At 33.9% G+C, this 21362-nt stretch overlaps 2 protein-coding genes across 2 annotated transcripts; both read left to right on the plus strand.

Moving 5' to 3' along the window:
- Positions 1-1029: 1029 nt before the first annotated feature.
- On the plus strand, positions 1030-13239 carry LOTGIDRAFT_234205 (hypothetical protein; the record flags this gene model as incomplete). The annotated part of the gene is made up of 17 exons (XM_009061393.1): positions 1030-1150; positions 1436-1670; positions 1907-1973; positions 3059-3179; positions 3879-4014; positions 4857-4987; positions 5346-5413; positions 5940-6123; positions 6398-6462; positions 7267-9869; positions 10311-10345; positions 10624-10698; positions 10972-11088; positions 11502-11584; positions 12025-12155; positions 12523-12673; positions 13127-13239. The coding sequence occupies exons 2-17, from the start codon at positions 1548-1550 to the stop codon at positions 13237-13239; spliced, it is 4203 nt and encodes a 1400-aa protein (XP_009059641.1). The 5' UTR covers positions 1030-1150; positions 1436-1547.
- Positions 13240-15928: 2689 nt separating this feature from the next.
- Positions 15929-20022, plus strand: LOTGIDRAFT_204313 (hypothetical protein). Its single transcript, XM_009061394.1, has 6 exons — positions 15929-16010; positions 17378-17468; positions 17785-17954; positions 18598-18830; positions 19061-19300; positions 19513-20022. The coding sequence occupies exons 2-5, from the start codon at positions 17408-17410 to the stop codon at positions 19221-19223; spliced, it is 627 nt and encodes a 208-aa protein (XP_009059642.1). The 5' UTR covers positions 15929-16010; positions 17378-17407; the 3' UTR covers positions 19224-19300; positions 19513-20022.
- Positions 20023-21362: the final 1340 nt, after the last annotated feature.

Raw genomic sequence — 21362 nt, forward strand, 5'->3', positions numbered from 1 at the left:
AATATACAATCTGATTAGCAGATCGTCAACCTCTAGATGAATTTTAAATTTGGCTACTCAAAGGAAACATTGGATTGCTAAAGGGGTCATATGGACTTGCAAACTGTAATGTGATATCACTTAAATTGAACCCTGTTTATCAATGAATGAATTTATTAAGGAAAATATTGGCTGCTAAAGGGGTCATATGGACTTGCAAACTGTAATGTGATATCACTTAAATTGAACCCTGTTTATCAATGAATGAATTTATTAAGGAAAATATTGGCTGTTGGAATTTTTCCCATACCAGCATTAAGTTGTGATGTTTCTGACAACTAGCCACTGGTCAGTTGCTAGAATGATTGATGATATTCTACATATTGTATTAATAAATCATATCAGTATTTTAAAAATTAAATGTTACAGCTTTCAAATTAAAATTTTGTTTTACTTTGTAAACTATTTGTCTGCTACTGGCGTTTCTTGGAAACATTTGTTGAGAGGGCTTAGCAGGGGCCACAAAATTTTCTAGGGGGGGCCACCGGCGGCGAGGGGACTGAAGCCCATATTTGTATTCTCTTCTGGTAACTAATTGGCAACATGTTAGCAACAAGGTTTCTATCCTTCATTGTCCTAGAACTATTTCTATTTAGTTGGCTGGTAGATCAAGGGTATGATGTGTTTGCCTTAAATCTAATTTGAAAAAGGTGGCTTTTTCATAAGAAGAGAAAGAAGGTACAGGACACTCTACTGTAAACCTGTTAATTCTCATTAACAACACAACAGTAGTGTGAAGAATTTGTTATTAAATTTGTGGTCTGTAGTGTTCAGCTGTCAAATTAACTCCCCTGATCAGCGTATTGATATGTCAAGCCTTTTATTTATTAATAGATTTCATTTCATTTTATTCACCATTCTTACATATTTTCGATGTCTCTTTTTATTTTGTTTTCATTGAAAATTCATGGTATATTTTGACTGTATACGACCAATCGTGTGTACCGAAAGAACTATTTTAAAAGCGGACTGATCCGTTACTGTGAGTGATGCGGTGTAAACAACATGGCTGCCGAAATCATTAATAATCTATTAATCGGCACGAAAGTGGAATTTTTATAGATTTAAAATGCAATCAGATATTAATTGAAAAAGATAACAACATATATTGGTATAATTGGCTTATTTAGTTATGTCTGTTGTGTTTTTGTATCGTCTTTGTTAGTTTTTACACTGCAGTTGGGTGTAACAATCACAATGATAATAAAATTAAAAATATACAAGTAAAAAAAACTGGCCTTGACTTCTTGAGTAGTGAAGTCAACTTTGAAGTGATAGCTCACTTGACTAGACGTATTTATTGTTAATGTTGTGTCTACCTTATATTTCTAATGATACTTCTGGTAATAATTCTATTGTTAATGCTAATTTAACATCCTATTTCATTCATTTTAAGTTTGGTTAAACATAGAACAGAAACCAAAGAATGTAGTTCTATTATTTAAAACAAAGTTTCTCTACCAACTGTTCGTGCCATCATTAAGGAACCTATTTTCAAGAATATCAGAATGGAGTGGAATCAGGATTCTAAGAATGTCTGGAACAGACGCCACTCTGAGGGACAGTCCAATAGAATTAATAAAAATGTGGAGATTTTAAAATCAAGAGGAAGGCCAATAAAAATGTATGAGGTAAGAAGCAGGGATTTTGATTTATTTTGTTGCCAATCGGAAATTTTTCAAGGACTTAAAATGAACCTATTTACATTCGTAATCTGTTTGTCCAATTGAACCATGGCCACAAACAAACTATTTTTTACAAGGCAAACGACAGTCTGTTGAAAAGGGACTGTGTAACTCAGGTTTCTCCAGTGTTTAGCATCTTATGATATGATTTTAGTTAGTTTTCTTGTTGAATATTTTTTCAGACGGAGCCATTTTTATCAGTAGATTTATTACCAGTTAATAAAATCTGTATTTCACCCACACCAACCTGTAAGTAAAGCTCTTCATTATCTGAGTAAAGCGAAAAAAGTTTTTTGAATTTTTTCTATATTTTTTAAGAGAATTGGAATATCAACCTACCAATAGTCTTCTTTATTAGATTTTACATTGATAAAAATATAATATTTTGTAAGTTGAAATTGAAAAGATATACATTTCTCACCTAGAAATTTCAACCCAAAAAAGTTCAAAATTTTGGCTGAAAATTGTCCTCTGTAAAAACAAATTTTGAATACATAATGTGTGCTTATGTTTATATTTTTATCAAAGCGTAGATATTCTAAGACTAAAGGTGCTATTTAAAGGCAACTTTTCTAATTCTCATAAAATTAATGTAAATATTTCAATGTTTTTTCAGTGTGATCATGAATTATAGAGCTCATAAAAAACCTCTGTCACTGTTTGAGCACTTGTGTTTTATCTATTGACTTTATACTTGAAATATTAACTGTGTGTTTATCTTGTTCTCTAAATAGTAAAATATAATATTGAATTACAAACATTTAAATATACTCTTGCATTTTACAATATTTAAACAGCTATGTCTATTTGCTGAGATTAAACAATTGAATATTTATGTTGTAAGCAAGAATAAAATGAACAAGCCAAGCATAATACTAGTGCAATGGTATTTCTATGGGAGGTCAGTTTAGGAGGGGTCATCATCGAGCTCTTAAATCTCTGGTCTTGTGCCCACCTCTTGACCCCTACTCAGTCTTTCCACCTAATAATGTATATAAATGCCAATGTTCAATATCTGTACAAACAGTGAGTCTTGGTTATTGTCTGTAATAACTTGGCAGGTATGGTTTTAGTGACAAAATTGAATCCATAATTTCTATGGAATGCAAAGATTTATATTCAATGTTTCATTTGTTCGAATTAAAGACTTAGAAAATAAGGTAATACATGGTATAATGAATCTAATTTAAAATTGACTGATACACAAACTTCAAGAATAAGGCCTGGGATGTATAAGCTACAGAGATATAACATCTATAGGCTTGTGACCTATCATTTAGTGAACATCATTTGTATTGCTGTTTCTCTGCACAGTTCTATTTCTTTTTTCACAGTGGCAGCAGATAAACCTAAAATGTCACTGGGCATGCTTAAATCACAAACTTTCCACAGCACCACTAGCAGCAAGTCTTTACCAGTTGATAACATCACAAAATCAAAGAATATATCCAAAAGGTGCACTGAGTTTTGTTTTTAGTAGTTTATACCTTGCACTTAAAGTGGCAGTTCCAGATGGATATTTCATTAATCCTTTTAGTGACATTTAGAGGTGGATATCACTGATCTTTTTGAAGGCATTATTACTCCTCCAGGGGTTTTATTGTACATGTTTCAACATCTATCTGGAGCTGTCACTTTAATAATCACTGTTTTCTCAGCACCATGTCTTAAAGTGAATCTTGTCTGATTATAAACAACCTCACAACAGTTACTTATTCACAAGCATACCTAATTTTTATTGCACTTGAATTTTCCCTCATTCCACACTGCATGGCATTGATCATCTCCATTAGCCCAAACTGGAGCAGATTAGTAGGACATTAAACTCTTCATATTTCATTAATTTTTTATTACATTATACTTGTGTGACATTTGCTCAAACTGGAACAGAAAAGAAGGATATTTTGATTTAAATTTCATTTTGTTGGTTAACATTGTCTGTCTTCATTAACTTAAGCTCGAGCAGAAAAGTAAGACATAAATTTCATTTTGTTTTATTTTGTTGTACAGTTTTACCTTTCTCTATTAGCCCAAACAGAACTATTTATTTCGTTACATTTCATTACATGCTCTTGCCCATCTTGGTCGTTTTTATGAGCACAAACTGAGGCCGAATATTCATTCCTTATTTTATTCAATTTCATTTTATCACAGGTCATCATTGTCGTCTGCTAGAAGTGGAAGGTCAAACCAGACTAGTGTTAGTGGTATTGAAAGATCCAACTCTAATTTACATATAAAACAACCATTTAAACATTCTGTTGTTAATACACCAAATAATACTCCTACTGTAAGATATATTGTTTTATTAATAATCAAGATCAATTTACAGTGGCGTTACAGGAAGTAAATTGTGGGCCATGGCCCCTCCCACCCTCTGGCCATTAAAAATGAAAAATTTATTCTACTTTCACTTCCAAAATCGTGTTAGATGTATTCTCCGGCTTCTCACAATAGAAAATTTTCCAGGGGCCGGCCCTCTGACCTCAGCAGTATAGCTGGTGCCCTCTAAAATTTGTAAAGATGTCAGGGCGCTCAGGTGGCCCCCAGTCAATGAAATTGCCACTGCCTATTTAAAACTTTTATCTGTTTTATTCTAAATTGACTAAATCTTATACAGGGAAGAAATTCAGCTTTGAGTTTGTAAAATATATTATAGTGTATTAAAGTCAGATAGAAGTAGAAAGATTACATTAGCACACAAAGATATATGGTTATATAATAAATAAACTCAGATGTAGTATATCCATATATTTTGTGATCCATATCTTACTAAGATCAAGTAATATTATACTGAGTTCAATGGTGGCCATGTTTACTAGTACTGTTTCCAGATTATCACATGGTTTTTTACTTTTATTGAGTTCAAAGATAATGCGAAATAAATTCTTGATCTTAGTAAGATATGGATCCAAGATGATTAAGAAATGTATAAATTAGTTAACAGATAGTCCTAATATAGTATTAAATGAATTGGAGAGATTCAGAACTATCCCAAAATGAATCAAAAACTATGAACTATATTCACATCCCCATATTAACTTCACATGAAAATTCATAGGTAAAATACCTGAGGTATATTGAAATTGTACAGTTAAAATCAGACTTTATAACTTACTATTCTTTATTCAGGATGAATTATCGAATCCGTCCCGTCTAATGAAAGCTAGAACCAAACTAGCTACAAGTCATATGAATAAAGTTTTATTAAAACAGAGACAGAAAGACGATGTTAGAACTAAAGGGAAATTACTCAAGGGAAAGTAAGTAGACAACATGTTCAATAAGTTCCCTTAACTCATATTTTTATAGGTAAAGTACATTTTGAGTTTACTTACTTTGCTTATAAGTCGAATATTGGAAGGTCAACCTAAATTTCCAAACTTAACGTCCTGGGTTGTGTATCTGAAATATTTGTTGGCAGCTTGAGATGATCTCTAGTCAATAAGACTGTTGCTCTGAAATTTTTCAAAAGGGCTTCTTGTACATTTAATACAGTGCTGAACAGTTTTTACACCTTGAGATTCTATTTGTTTCACCCCTGTGAATGATAAGAGGTTACGAGGAAACCAAAAGTTAGGGAACCATGCTGCTATGAATGTATGTCATCATTAATTTCAGATTAAAGCCACTATATCCAGTAAAGAACGATGGTCCTACCATGGAGCACTGTCGAGGTGTTGTCTCAGGTAGGGCTCAGAAATCACGAATCTGACGCAAATACAAGCAAATACACACATGAAATGATTCAATTGTTATCATAATCTGATTGGTTAATCACTAGAATTTATTTTTATTGATACATGAGAACCTAACCACTCCTTTAAAAAAGAAACAGAAAATAGAATGTCTTCACGGACTGGTCCACTGCACTGTAGGCTTCAGTCTTATTTTAGATTTGTATGTCTAAGATGCTGAAAGATTATTATGGATTTCTTGCTTGCCTTTTACATGTCAAACGCTATTCCATTAAGTACAGTGGGTTTGAATCCTCCTCTAGATATGAAAGGTTGGTACAGAGTTTGAAAATGCTAATATGGATTTTTTCCAAGGTTGTTGATGTTATATAGGCCTACCATGAAAAAAAAATATTAATTTTTAATCATGTTTATAAAGTATTACAAGTTACATGCCGAATTGTATGGCATGTAACAATGTTTAAAAATAATAAATAAGGAAAGTTTATGCAAGTTCGATAATCTTGGTATTTTTTAGATGTTACAAGTCATGATCCAAGCCCGAGTCGTACGTTACAGAGGAGACGTAGAATAGTATCAAACTATAATAATGGTACACTACACAAGTTAATGGACCGTCCCCTAACAGTAGAATCTATTCACCAAACTTCTGAGGTTTCCAGTGTAGATGGTACCATAGACTTTAATCAACATAACTCTTTGTAAGTAAACAAGTTATATCTGATGATATTTATTATGATGTAGACATGTATAATGAAAGATGTAACCAGTGGTATATATAGGGATTGGGCCTTTTTGGAGACTGTATACTAGACATTATACTACTGGTATTCTGAATGCGGCAAATTGCAACCTTCAATCCCACCTTTGACACTATGTATATAATGTTCAAGAAATTTCTTAAAACAATTGTTTTTTATTTATCAAAATAACAAGAATTGAAAGTTATAAAGATATTTTGTTGTTTTATTACAGAAATAGCAGTGTAGATGAAGATATAGAAACACAAATACAAACTAATAATGTATTACTAGATACAGGTCAGTACAGTTGATTATAAAAATGTACCAAAATTACATTGTGGACTCTCCAAAAGGGATGTCAAGTTAAACAAACCCAGTCACTTACTACATCAATAACAGTTCTTACTTTGATGTAGCTTATAGCTGAAAGGAAAAAAGCAGTGGCGGAGCTAGGTTTACGTCCCAGGGGGGGACGAGATATCTGAGGTTGTCCGAATTTCTAACTTAGTTATGAGAGTTTTGCAAACTCTTTGAGAGAAACACTATTGTTATTCGGTAGAGTATTTTCACTCTTTGTCGTACAATATTTATTGAAAAAAATTGAAATCTGTGCCCGAATTGCCTTTTTTTTGGTTGTGTAAAAAAAGTTCTAAACTCTACTTTCGGGCTGCGATTTCAATTTTTGAAATATGTAAAATATAATACTACGAATGACATTCGGGCAGTGATTTCGATCCTAAATAATATGAATTATGAAATATTATTATAGGAGAATACTATCGGGCTATCAATTTAAAAAAATACAGTTATAGTATAGGATATTCAGGCAAAGATATGATTTCATTTTTAAATTCCAAAAAAAAAAAAAAAAAATCGGGCCGTTCAAAAAAAAATTTTTTTTAATGCCTCGCCCGAAAAACTAGTCTTCGGGCTGCGAAGCCCCCTTTGGCTCCTCCACGGGAAAAAAGATCATGAATTTGATGTCTCAGTGTTGATTCTTCTGGAAATAAGTTATTCAATAGTTTTGCAGAGAGATTTCTTTGTTTTTTTATTGTTGAAAGAAGATTCAAATTTAAAATGACAATATCGTGCATATTTCAGATGCTTCACCGACGGACAAAAGCTCAGACATTGTGAAGTTAGCTACAGCAAATGATTTGAATGTCAGAGAAAATTCAGATGAAGTAGATAATAAAAAAGATACAGTTCTTGAGCAAAAAATCCAAGAAAAAAATGGTGCAGGGAGTCTTTATATTGATAATGCTAATACTCAATTTGGCCATGACACAGTTGGCGATGGTGGTGTCAACGGTGTTGATACACGGGCAGATGATATTAATTCTGCTTTTGGTGGTGATAACTCAACAGGACTTGTCTCAAACAGTGATCTCAAAATTAAAAATGACTCGAATTCACGTCCCAAATCTACGCATATCTCAAAATCTGATATTAGCCAAAAACATGGACATGTGTCTGCACCAGCAGTTCTTAAAAAACCAGGATCCCCTGAGGACAAGGCTAAGAAAGCATTAACCGAAAGTGGACACACGTCAAAGACTTTTTCAAGCCAGAATAGTGTTGAAGCAAGTCATCCAAAAATAAAATCTCAAAGGGCATTTTCTGATCTCAGAACAGTCTCGCCAAAACAAACCAAGAAGGCCACTCCTTCTCCTAAACGCCATTCGAAAGAATTATCATTTGAGTTCAAAACACAAATGCAACGCAGACCTCTTAGTGCTGTTACTCAAAGAGAAAGTGTTCAAGTAGAACCCAAAAAAGAACGACCTAAAAGTGCTAGTTCTTTAAAAACGGAAAAAAGCGGGCATCCAAAAAGTGTTCGATTCGCTGATGAGCTAACTCAAGATTTTCCGATCTCAAATAATTGGATGAATGATGTCTCTCCCCGCCATCATGTGACGGTTAATATTTATTATCGTGAACCAGAAGTGGCACCAGTCAGCGAACCCACCTCAGCCAATAAACGCAGTGTGTTTGAAACGGAGGACAGGGAAGATGATGACGATGATGATGATGAAGATGAGGAGGTAAAACTCCAGTCCAAATCCTCCTGTAAACCGAATGATGAGTCTAAAAATCCTGAGAGTGAAGATGATGCAGATGGAAAGGAGGACAAGGAAAATTGGAAACCGAAACAGTCTGAAAAATTATCATCAACGAATTCCAAAAGTTCACCTGAAGCCTTCACTCAAGGAGAGTCTTCTTCTGTTCAAGAAAGTGATATCAAACCACAGAATGATCCTGAAGCTTCTTCAAATGGACAGAAAGAGCTCAAAGATGTAGAATTTTCCAGAGATGAAAAGAAAGGCCAAAACAAATCTGAAACTTGCTCAGTTGACGACTCAAAAGATTCTAAAACTTCCCAAATTGTCAAACAGAAAGGTTCAACTGAAGATTCAAGGGATGTTCTTCCCACAGACCTGGATACCTCTTTCACCAATGCCAGTGCCAGTGATGTGGACAGCTTGCAGTATGATGGTGACGTATCCACAATTTCATTGGAGTCCGAAAATACAGAAATCTCTCAAAATTCAGACAGATCAAAATCGAGTTTAGGTTTCTTGCAAGAAATAATGGAAACTCCTCCAGAAAATTTTGATTCCAAAGTTCTAGATGTGGTCATGAATGCCAACTCTCCTCAAGTGTCTGAGGATGACCCTTTTTACCTCTCCATTGAAGAGGCGGAATTCATTGAAGAGATCTGCGACCTTACCAATATGGATTCGCCTGTATATATGGTTGATCCAGAATTTAACAAGAACATGCCCAAAGTAAAACGTAACTCGGGTAGAAAAATTTATGATAGATTTCAACATAAACATGTTCGAATGTCAAGAAGACCACAGTCAGCTGGTAACCTACGGCGACCACCAACACGCCAGCTTCCAGTTCGGCCTTCATCAGCAGGACCTGATTATCGTAAGAAATTATTCGGAGTTTATTGTGCCATGTGTAAACATCAACAAAAATTCTGCCGCTGTAAATTACAGAAACACAGCATTTTTTTTGAAAACCTGTACAGAGCATCATCAGAGAGTTCTATACCATCATCCATTCCATCCATAGAACTCCTTCCAGAGAAATCCATTCTGAAAACTCCGTCCTCGGAAACGGACAAGAAAGATTCACAAGATGATGAGGAAAGTTTGGATTTGGACAGAATTTCCATCCATGAAGGTGAAGAATCAAATTCGGAAGATTTAGATTCGTTTATTGGAGGAGAATCTTTTGAAGCTTTAGAGGAACAGTTACAAAATATCAAGAAAGAATTACAACGTGAAATCGGCATCGAAGAAGACAAAATTAAAAAAGTAGAATTTTTGGACGATATTGAAGAATTTTCCGACACTGGATTCTCGGAAACTGACCCTGATGAACAATTTGTGCCAGATTACGAAATAATGCTGGATTTTTATCGTCAAAAATGTTTGGATCAAGGAAACGTCTGCCTACAACTCAGTAAACATATCATGTCTAAGAATAAACAAGTGCTATTAACAGATGTAGTTACCTCCCCTATCCAATGTTTGAACGGTATCTACAATTCTAAATCATCTCTACACAAATCTCTGAAATACTCTACGCAGATAACAGAGCCTGTTCTGAAACAAGAATTAAATAATCTGGCTTCTGGCTGCTTTCTACAATATGTTTGTGATTTCTTACCTGAAGTTGGCAAAGAAGCGGTAAGTTTCAGTCTTGTTTCTTCTAACCAAGATATCCCAGCTCTTCCTTTGTGTACAGGCCCCAGGGACACAAAGCATTTCTCACGTTCAGTTTAGTTTTTACTCTAATTCATAATGCCCCTCGCATCAAGAAAAGGTAAAATTTTAAGATTAATGTGATAATGCCAGAAACAATCAATTATGCACCTGTAGTAACTGTTTCAAATTTGAGTAAAATCTCAGCTAAGTATAAAAAAAGGTTTGTGTCCCCTGGGCCTGGACTAGGAAATGATAGTCTTGTTAAACCTTTATAAAGTTTTTATGTAGCTTTGTATAGAGTACCAGGTTTCATTACAGGTGCAGTAACGCCTGTACAAAGTTTTAAGTTATTTTAGTCCCTATAGTGATTATCAAATCATGTAAAATAGAATTTAGAAGTTAATTTTCATGTTTCTATTTCAGAAAAGTGCTGAAGACAAAGGATGTAGATCTAGAAGGTAAGTCACATTTCTGTTTGTATATTCCTAATTTTTCATCACAAGATGTTTTTCAAATTTATTGATAAAATGGTCGAAGCATTGCTCAAAGTAAACAAGTAGATGTGACGAGTTCGCTTGTGTTTCTTAAAAATAACATCAAAGACACAGTGTGAGGGGTGACATCTGAACACATCGATAAATTGTAATTGAATATTTTAATCTCAGAATATCTTCTGGCCATTTGTCGGATGGAAGGTTCCTGCCAAACATTTTACCATTTTGTAATTTATTTGTAGAGAGAGTGATAGTAGTAGTGGTATTGGACTAGAAATTGTGGCCACAAGGAAGGAAATATTCTCACCTACTGGACAGTAAGTTAGTTATTATTTGCCCCTCCCCTAGAGACAGATTGCCCTGGGGGAGACCTGACACTCACTCTTTACAGATTGGAGAGGCTTTGATAGTTTAGATACCCAACAACTAAAAATCAGAGAAGAGAAGGTTCTCCACTGCTGTCAACAAACAATTTATATCATTGCACACAGAGCTATTCTGCTACGTCAAAACGTAAATTGCTCATTTTCAATAGAGAAAATATAGGCATTAAACAGAACTTTAGAACTACGTTATTTTATATCTTATAGAAGTTTAGATGAAGATAAAGCTGTCCCATTTGCTCCATTATGTTTTACAATCAACGCTAGACCACCAGCAGGATATTTATACTATTTTGCTTATGGTACAGATTTAAACCATGAAAGGTTGGTATTTTTATTTAAAAGGGATTATAGAATGGTTTGTTTCAATTTGAACCATTTCAATCTTTTGTCGGACGTCTGTGCTTCTCCACTTAATGTGCAATTCCTCTTAAACTAAATGTTTTATGGTATCACTATCATATAAACTGCTATTTATCTGAAATACATGTTGGTAGCATGAGATGAGCTCCAGTCAATTAGCTACCATAAGTCCTTAATTAGAAAGTTAACCTCCATTTCTAACTTTAAAAGTTTGATATCAATAGTGTAAACAACTTTGTTGTGTCCCACAATTTCTTTGTCCTTGAGCCCTAATCAATTTGAATTGTATTCAGAAAATAAAAAACACAAACTTTGTTGTGTTCAATAATTTTTTCGACATTTAATATCCATTTGTGTATGATGTTATTTTTCAGATTAGGAATGTATATCCGTAGAAAGATAGAGATTAAACGATGGGGAGTTTTATTTGGATTCAACATGCTCTTCAATAAAAAAGGTAGCTTTTATAGCAATCATATTGATATAAAGAATGCATTTGTGGAAGAGCTCAATAGAGAAGTTTCAATAGAATGATGAAGGGTGTCAAATAGATGACAAAAACACTATATCCAGCTTTACTTGCTGTTTATTATCAAAAGAAAATTTTAAATTTTTGGCATGAAATTACCCTTTATAAATACGAAATGATACTATGTATTTGTTCCCGAAGTTGATTGACCAATTAGGTCGCTGGAGCATTTTATTCATCTTAAGTTAACTTTAAAGAATAATGGCCCTGTTCCATAAAAAAAATCTTACCATAAGAATGTATCGTAAGTCATAGAATTTTACATTGAGAATATAATATTCATGACAAACTTTATCATCAGATTTCTTGTGGAACTGGGCCAGTACCCATTGTTCCAAGGATTTAAACAATAGTAATATATTTTACAGGAGTAGATGAGGAAGATGGTATAGGATTCCCTAATATAGAGTTTAACCCTTTCTCCTCCGTGGAAGGGTGTGTTTATGAACTGAGTAATAGTGAACTACATTTATTAGATAGCTGCGTTGGTTTTCCCGAGGTCTGTAGCTTGAGAAATATTATAATATTTGCATTTAAATTTACATGCGGCAAAGGGCACTAGTCATGGTGGAGGGTCAGTGGGGACCTCCCTCGAAACTTTTCTAATCTAGGAAGGCGGAGAATACATCTAACATGATTTTGGTAACGAAAGTTGTGAAGCTGTGGCTCCCCCTAAATACGCCTCTGGTCTTAGTCATTTTGCTATGATTTTCAGTCCTCCTAACATACATGTAGATTGTAATGATTATAAATTCATGGAAAATTATTCATTTGTGCTATATCCAATATCAACAAATTGCACCAAATAAGGATATAAAATTCCATCTTCTTTTTAATTTTTAATTTTTTTTTTTATATATTTATAGCATTATGAACATATAGTGGTACCGGTATGGATGACTGGAGGTTCAAGTCTAATAGAAGAAGATAAAGGTGATGAAAGACTGGATGATTGTGTGGCTCAGTATTGTGTTCCTGCATTGACTTATATAGCACATGATCAGTGGGTCGATAGTGGTAAGTTAGTGAATAATTTGATTGCTCTAGTAAAAAATCCAGCAAAAATTTGACCATGATGTCATTATTGCAAATACCATTGAGCTTGGAAAAGTCTTTATTTGAATAAGGCAATAAATCAGGACCCTGCCTGCTACAATCTGCTGTTCTAATGAAAGATCCCTTGGAAAATCAAAAAAGTAAAAAACTTAAGCCCCTGTCCTGACAAAATTTCCTCATTGAACACACTCTAAACTGAACATGAAATAAATGGAAATAAAAACAGAAACTGCAGATGAGCAAGCTTCCGCCCCCAAATAACCCTCAATCCATCACCCCCCTTCACTTTCAAATAACTTATCATAAATAGGGACAGAATTGTTTATGACCCCTCTTCTGTGGTCCCTACACAGCCTCCTCGCCTTATAAGAAATGCCACTGTGTAGAACTCTATTTAATTTCTCTATATTTCAGAGAAGATGTTACCGTGTGATTTCTCTTTATCTCAGTGTTTGAAAGGAAGTGATGTACTGTCTCCTTCCTACATACAATATCTTAACAGAATAGCTGAATCTACACAGATTTAAATAACAGTAGGGGGTAATGAACAGATCATATTTACCAGCTTGTACAAGGTCTAACCTTTTGGCTTGGGGAAAGAAAGCAAGACTGTAATTTTACACGGATCCTGAGCCAGCTTATCCTTTGTTAAACCTTTGGAAATATAACCTGAATTGGCTGTGTTCGTGTATGCGCAAACAGAATCCTACCAATGCAATCCATGGATGTCCACCAGCATGTCCTCTCTGATAACCCATCTTCATATACTACTGTGTTGTTTGGAATAAAGACCAAATACAGCCTGTGATCCACCATTTAAAATGGATGTATCAGCTTCAAGACTTTTTATTTACCTAATGATTATATTGTACATAGTTTCACATGATCTCATATTTAGAAAAGCGAAGGCTTTGTGATTTGTTGATGAAATTCTTCAAAAAATTTGTGTCAAATATTGCATTATCAGTTATAGATTATTATGCATATTCAGAGACGTTTCCTCACATAAGTAAAGAACAGTCTACTCTGTTTCAAGGCAAGGCTTAACAAGTGGTATTAACATCTGTATATGTCACATAGACATTATGTCCAATGCCACCTATTTTACCTCTAAATGAACTATTTAGAAGAGTTCCTGGATGTGCATAATTAATCTTGACCTATATTTATAGAAACATTATGTGATGTTATCGTGCAAACATATTTGTGATCATCCTCGGCAGATCAAAAGATTAACACATAAACAGTCCATTTAGTTTTGGGTAGAAATTATATTAAGCTTAAAGAATGAATAGTTTCTGAAACTTTACAAGTCAGACTTATATTGAGTTCAATACAACTTGAAATTCCATGGACTGCTTATATTTTTATGTTATGAATCGTGCCTGAATGTACATCTTTATTGGTCAGTACTTGTTAAGTTTAGTCTATATTGTTGTTAAAACCTTAGACCCTAGCTAGCTGTGATATATAATAATATTTTAGTCTCATGACAGGAAATGTTTATATTTTTCTTAGATTTTGTTAAATTTAAAAGCTATGACAGATTATTAGATAGGGAAGACTTGTTTTATGTAGGGCCTAATAGTTTATCATTAAACCCAAGACCTTAGCTAGCTGTGATATAAGCTTATAATATTATTTTAGACAGGAAATTTTCTTAGATTTTTCTTTGATTTAAAAGATATGAAAGCTGATAATAATCAGTGATCATTGAGAGAAAACTTGTTTAATGGAACGACTTATAGTATACTGCTGATAGTCTAGTTGATTTGGAACGACTTATACTGCTGATAGTCTAGTTGATTTGGAACACCTTATAGTATACTGCTGATAGTCTAGTTGATTCTTCACTTCCTCCAAAACTTGTTAACTCTTATCCAGACAGTAAATGAAAGTGATGAAAGATAGATTGGATAGTCTCCCTTTTTAATAGAAGGAGACAAGGTCTATTCCAATGAGATTATTTGGAATTTTCCAATTTTGTTAGATTTTTATTATAATATTTACTAGTCTAGTCAGCTTAATAATATATTTTATAATTAATGGAGATTTATTATGTAGTAGAAATTAAAATTTGCTTCATTTGTTAATTTTCTTTAATAGACTTTAAGTTCAACTAAATTCAGCTTAGGTGGACTAGTGATTCAAAAAGGGTTCCTGTTGTTAAATTAGCAACTTGCTTACAACAGCAATCAACTGGATGGTGGCAAATTCAACCTTGGTCAACTGTCAAATTTAAATATTGCTAGAAAGTAAGACATGCGCAAACATTAACTTGAAACTGGTGGAAAATGCATTTTTTCATTTTTTGGGAGCACAGTTTTACTCAATTCATTGATTGATAAGATTTTCAAAGATGCCACCACAAGCATATGTTGAAAATTGAGATTCTCCCAGTCATAAAGTCAACATGAGCAAAAAGGGTTTGTAAATATGAAACCAAATTATAGCCTCAAAGGTTTTGACAGTCCCGTCGTGAGGGTGGGATCCGTGAGGGCTGCTCCCCAGCAAGGCAAAATTCAGCCAGAGCAAAATCACCTTCATTTCAGCAGAGATTGATTTATTTAGTGTCTTTGTACAAAATCATAAAGATATAGATTTTAATATGTTTTGAGTACAAAATCTGAGCCCTAGCACCAATTCATTCCTGGCAGCAGGGCTGGGTTTAGATTATTCCAAACCATTAAAACATACTGGCCAGGAATGATAGCTGTTGTTCACATTGTATCATATTACTGAAAACAAGCATTTACAAACAAGAATTTACAATTTAACACAATAAGTCTTTAGGAACAAGTGACATGACATGAGTTCACAAAGGTTTTGAAACAAATTTTAATTAACAAATAAAGTGTTCTATCTTAAATATGTTTTATTTTTTCATTGGATGAATGATATATATGGTAAAATTGTGGTTTGGTTTTCCCTATTTGATTAAAAGACTGATTGGTACTTGCTGACTTTTTTTCATAACTTTGTTGAAACTTATAGGTTAGAGTGTGTTAAACTGCTGTAAATGAGAATTTTTCAACAAAGCATGTTATTTTTTAATCTTGAACAACTACTAATAAATATTTATGGCGCATGGTGAAGAGTTTAATGCATAAATTATTATTTTTGTGTGAACTTATGATTTTTTTTTTATTTCGTTGCCTTAAATGTTAGTTTACATTTGTACGTAACCGGTTTCGTACAAATTTATAAATGATAACGGAACGAAGTGACAGTAACTAGTACGGTGTAAATCAAATCCATAGAACAACAGTATTGTTAATTAAGAACGTCAAAATATAAGGTAAGTAACAACTATTTGTGGGCTTCGAACGATTTGCTTTCACGATTAGCACCATTCCATTTAGGACTGTAGACTTCAAAGAAAGAATTCCTTATTTGTTTGTTGACAAGTTTGAAGTGTACTACAACATTATTATTATTATATTTCCTCATTGGTGTTCTTCTCATTCACCTGATAATGACAATGTAATTTGTTGGAACATTGAGTACAATAAACCCAGCAGTAGTAGCCCTACATGTGAACCATAAAATCGTGTTCCATTATTTAATCTGATTTCTACCCCTAAATATCACTCTTTGACTAACTGTTTTCTGAATTGAAATTTGAAAATCTTTATCATGTGAATTGAAACATCAAATACAAAATACTACTGAGAGACTTAGAGAGACTTGGGTTGATGTAAATGTTAAACACTGAAAAAAATATTAATTGTAAAAATGATTTTACAGAGGGGAATTGTCAGACCGAAAAGTGTAAGTCATTTTCATGTGAATTTTCTGGAGGGAAGTGTGTCTATTTTAAATGTAAAATCACTGGACCTAATATTATATGGACCTGAAGGCATTCTAAGACAAATGACATACGATTGAAAATTATATTTTGAATATTTATGAAACGAGAGCAAAAATTCAATTCAGAGTTCAATGTAGTCAGACAGTAAGGATTATACATTACAAGAGTATCATTGGATTTTTTTTGCCCTCTTTAACAGGAAATATATTATCTTGTTTAACTGACTTGAGTCAATTGCAAGGGTTATCAGAGCTATAAATGATAAAGCATGTCTGATTATATGATTTATTGACGGTCACGTAAGCTGATATGATATTAGGCCACCATAGACTAGTTTTTCTGTCTCCGTACCAGCCCACAACTTTCAAAATAGCTATCAGAGGCTGGAATAGAGGCAGATGTCTCAGTCTAGGCATACTGATATTAGGCCACCATAGCCTAGTTTTTCTGTCTCCGTACCAGCCCACAACTTTCAAAATAGCTATCAGAGGCTGGAATAGAGGCAGATGTCTCAGTCTAGGCATACTGATTCTAGACTTTATCCTTAATCTTGATAGGCTAGGAAAAAACATTAACAATTATTTTATATCTTCTTATATAGGAAAAACCGAACCAAAGGTGGCCTATGCTTATATCATTGACATATTAGTTAATTTCTAATTTAGAAATATTAAAAACAGAACTTGAATCATGAAGTACATTTAACTTTTTGTACGTATGTTAACACTAAATGTAGTATGAAAGTCATGTAACAACCAACGTGTTTTAATATTTCTAGTTCTATATCACTCTACAGTTGTATTGAGCACTATTTTAACAGAGAAAGTATTTTGTTATTTTCATTGTCATTGTAGGTCTATAATAGAAACTGTTGAAGATTAACCATGGGAAGTAAACCTCCAGAGACGAATGTAATAAATTCCAACAAGACAGTCGTGGTAACAGGTAAGTTGGATTGTTTTTCAACTAATACTGATCCTTTGGTTGTTAGTAAACACACGATATCAAATACGGACTGTTTTTGGTACAGGTAACAGAAATACTAAATAATGGACTCTCCTGAAATGGATTCTGAGTTGACAAATTCAAAGAAATAGTCTGGAGTAATTCAAATTGCCCCACTTCAAGATTCGCAACTGTTGGAAATTGCCACTGCCCTGACAAATTGGCTTTCATTGCACACTACATCATGTAGGAAAACATTGTTAGCCCAAGCACTCCATGATACCATATCTATTTGAGAATTATTATTATTTTGTAGGATTTGGACCATTCAGTGGCCATGACGTTAATGCTAGTTGGGAATCAGTGAAAGAATTAAAGCAACTAGGATTAGGAGAGAATATCAAGCTAGTTATACAAGAATTACCAGTAGAATACGAATCGGCTCAAAAACTTATACCTCAATTATGGCAGACCAACAACCCTGATGTAAGTCTTTTTGATCATAACTATCGTGTACTTGCCTCTTAGAACACTGAGGACAGGGGCCACTTCCAGAACATTTTGACATGCTCTTATGCAGTTATTTCTAAATATCTTAATATTATTAGCAACAATCTTAACTGGCACAGTCTGCTATTGGGCATCTGAAGAAGAACCTAATAAAAGAAATTGCATTAAATAGTGAAAAAAAAGGTACGCGAAAAATTTAGCTCAAAGCAAATATTGAGCTCAATTATCTGGTAAGGCAAATATTGAGACATTTGACAGCTGTCCTTATAGGAAGGGATATAACTCTAGTTATGGAATGGCATGTTTCAACTATCCGGATTTTCATTAAACAGCACAATTTTATTGGGAACGGGAATGTGCGGATAAACGAGGCTCCACTGTATATCCATTTGAGTAATAAGTTTCTCTTGTGTTCTGTGTACATGGCATCTCACATCAACGAAGATGACTGTGCTAAAATGGTACTTGATCAAATTCTCATATAATCTCCCTTGAGTGAACATCTTGGAATTTCTTATGTATAGCTTTGTGTATATTCATCTTGATTTATTTATAAAATGCAGACAATTAAGAAGTAGATATTGGATCATAAGAAATAAATTTTGATTTTTTTTTTCAGTTAGTAATCCATGTTGGAGTAAGTTCTATGGCCTCAGAATTAACGCTGGAACAGAAGGCTCATAATGATGGTTATTGTAGAGAGGATGTGAAAGGAACATTTCCACTGACAGAATGTTGTGTAGAAGGGGGAGATAACTGTATAGTTTCTGGTATTGATATGAAACATGTTTGTGAAGCCGTCAATAATTTACCATTAAAAATAAAATCTATAGTATCACACGATGCAGGAAGGTGAGACAATACTTTTGATTTATTAATCTATGAACCAGTGGAGATGTTTGTACTCATTCAGGGATATGAATTGGAACGTGACTACAAGTAGCTTATTGTGTTTTGTGGTACTCATAATGCCTGATTCTGGGAGACCCGCTTGACAATTCTTTGGCCCCTATCAGCCCCTGCACCTGTGGACAAAAGCCAGACTATATTGTATTATACAATATTATTTTTGTATATTTCAGGTATCTGTGTGATTTTTCCTACTACAGATCGTTACATATCGACCAATCGAAAGCAGCCTTTATACACGTTCCTCCATTGAATACGCCCTACACCGCCAGTGAAATAGCTGAAGGGTTAAAGGCTGTCATACTATGTATTTTAAAACGTGAACATCCATCTTGATGGGACCAAATTTTAAAACTTTTATTCTAAGTATATATTTAAAACCAATTAATGATATCTATTTTAGGAGAACCCACATATCTTATAATGAATGATATTAATATTTTTTGACTGTGCATCCTGTACTCAAAGCTTATACTGATTTTATGTATTCGCTTAAGGAATGAATGTGGATCTTGTTATCGTTATGATGAAATAAACGCTATCATGTGACAAGATAAATGACAAGTTTACGTCTCGTCACATGATAAACCAGTGTTTATTTCCCCATAACAATAACAAGATCCACATTCATACCTTATATTTACATTGGCCTGTCAATCATAAAGTGGGCGTGTCATAAGGTTTTCAGCGTTTATTGGGTCATAATGATATCAAGATACAGATTTCAGCGTTTATTGGGTCATAATGATATCAGGATACAGATTTCAGCGTTTATTGGGTCATAATGATATCACGTATGGTTAGGTATATTGAAGAACATTAGTTCTATAAATATGTTCTTCATAACCTACAGATTATTTTGATTGGTTCCTTTCACAGATCTCTGTTGTCTCTAGTTTATTTTTGCACATGGATTAAATATTTGAATATTGTACATTACTCTTCACACAAACTAAGACCAAGGGACACTACTACTGTGTTAGTTTATTACAGACCAATATTAATTGTTATGAGCATAGATCTCACTACGCAAATAATGCCCAATTACTGCTTTTTTGATAAAGCGTAGCATTTCTTTCAAATGGTTACATTGTTGATATTGTGATTTAAGAAATAAATAAATATCTTTTGCTATATTTTCTTATCTTCTTGGTATGTAGTGGAAATATGAATACCATTGTGATTATAACTTCCACCGTGGCAACTCCATTTTGAGTACAATTATTCCAATAATCTGCATAGTGTGATCATTAGGGCTTATAATCAACATGAAGTAATGAAGCTGATTATTTTGTGATAACCACATGTTGATTACAACCCCTACTGTGATTATCCATGTTGATTACAACCCCTACTGTGATTATTCCATGTTGATTACAACCCTGACTGTGATTACCTCATGTTGATTACAACCCCTACTGTGATTACTCCATGTTGATTACAACCCCTACTGTGATTACTCAATGTTGATTACAACCCTTACTGTGATTACTTCATGTTTATTACAACCCCTACTGTGATTACTCCATGTTGATTACAACCCTTACTGTGATTACCTCATGTTGATTACAACCTCTACTGTGATTACTTCATGTTTATTACAACCCCTACTGTGATTACTCCATGTTGATTACAACCCCTACTGTTATTAGTTCATGTTGATTACAACCCCTACTGTGATTACTCCATGTTGATTACAACCACTACTGTGATTACTTCATGTTGATTACAACCCCTACTGCGATTAAAACCCCTACTGTGATTATCCATGTTTATTACAACCCCTACTGTGATTACCTCATGTTGATTACAGCCCCTACTGTGATTACTTCATGTTGATTACAACCCCTACAGTGATTACCTCATGTTGATTACAACCCCTACTGTGATTACTCCATGTTGATTACAGCCCTTACTGTGATTACTTCATGTTGATTACAGCCCCTACTGTGATTACTTCATGTTGATTACATCCCCTACTGTGATTACTCCATGTTGATTACAACCCCTACTGTAATTACTCCATGTTGATTACAACCCCTACTGTGATTACTCCATGTTGATTACAACCCCTACTGTAATTACTCCATGTTGATTACAACCCCTACTGTGATTACTCCATGTTGATTACAACCCCTACTGTGATTACAACCCCTACTGTGACTACTCCATGTTGATTACAACCCCTACTGTGTTTACTCCATTTTGATTACACCCCCTACTGTAATTACTCCATGTTGATTACAACCCCTACTGTGATTACAACCCCTACTGTGATTACAACCCCTACCTTGATTACTTCATGTTGATTACAACCCCTACTGTGATTACAACCCCTACTGTGATTACAACCCCTACTGTGACTACTCCGTGTTGATTACAACCCCTACTGTGATTACTCCATGTTGATTACAAGCCCTACTGTGATTACTACATGTTGATTACAACCCCTACTGTAATTACTACATGTTGAAT

Source organism: Lottia gigantea (genome assembly GCF_000327385.1).
Source record: "Lottia gigantea unplaced genomic scaffold LOTGIsca_48, whole genome shotgun sequence".
Taxonomy (NCBI): Eukaryota; Metazoa; Mollusca; class Gastropoda; family Lottiidae; genus Lottia; species Lottia gigantea.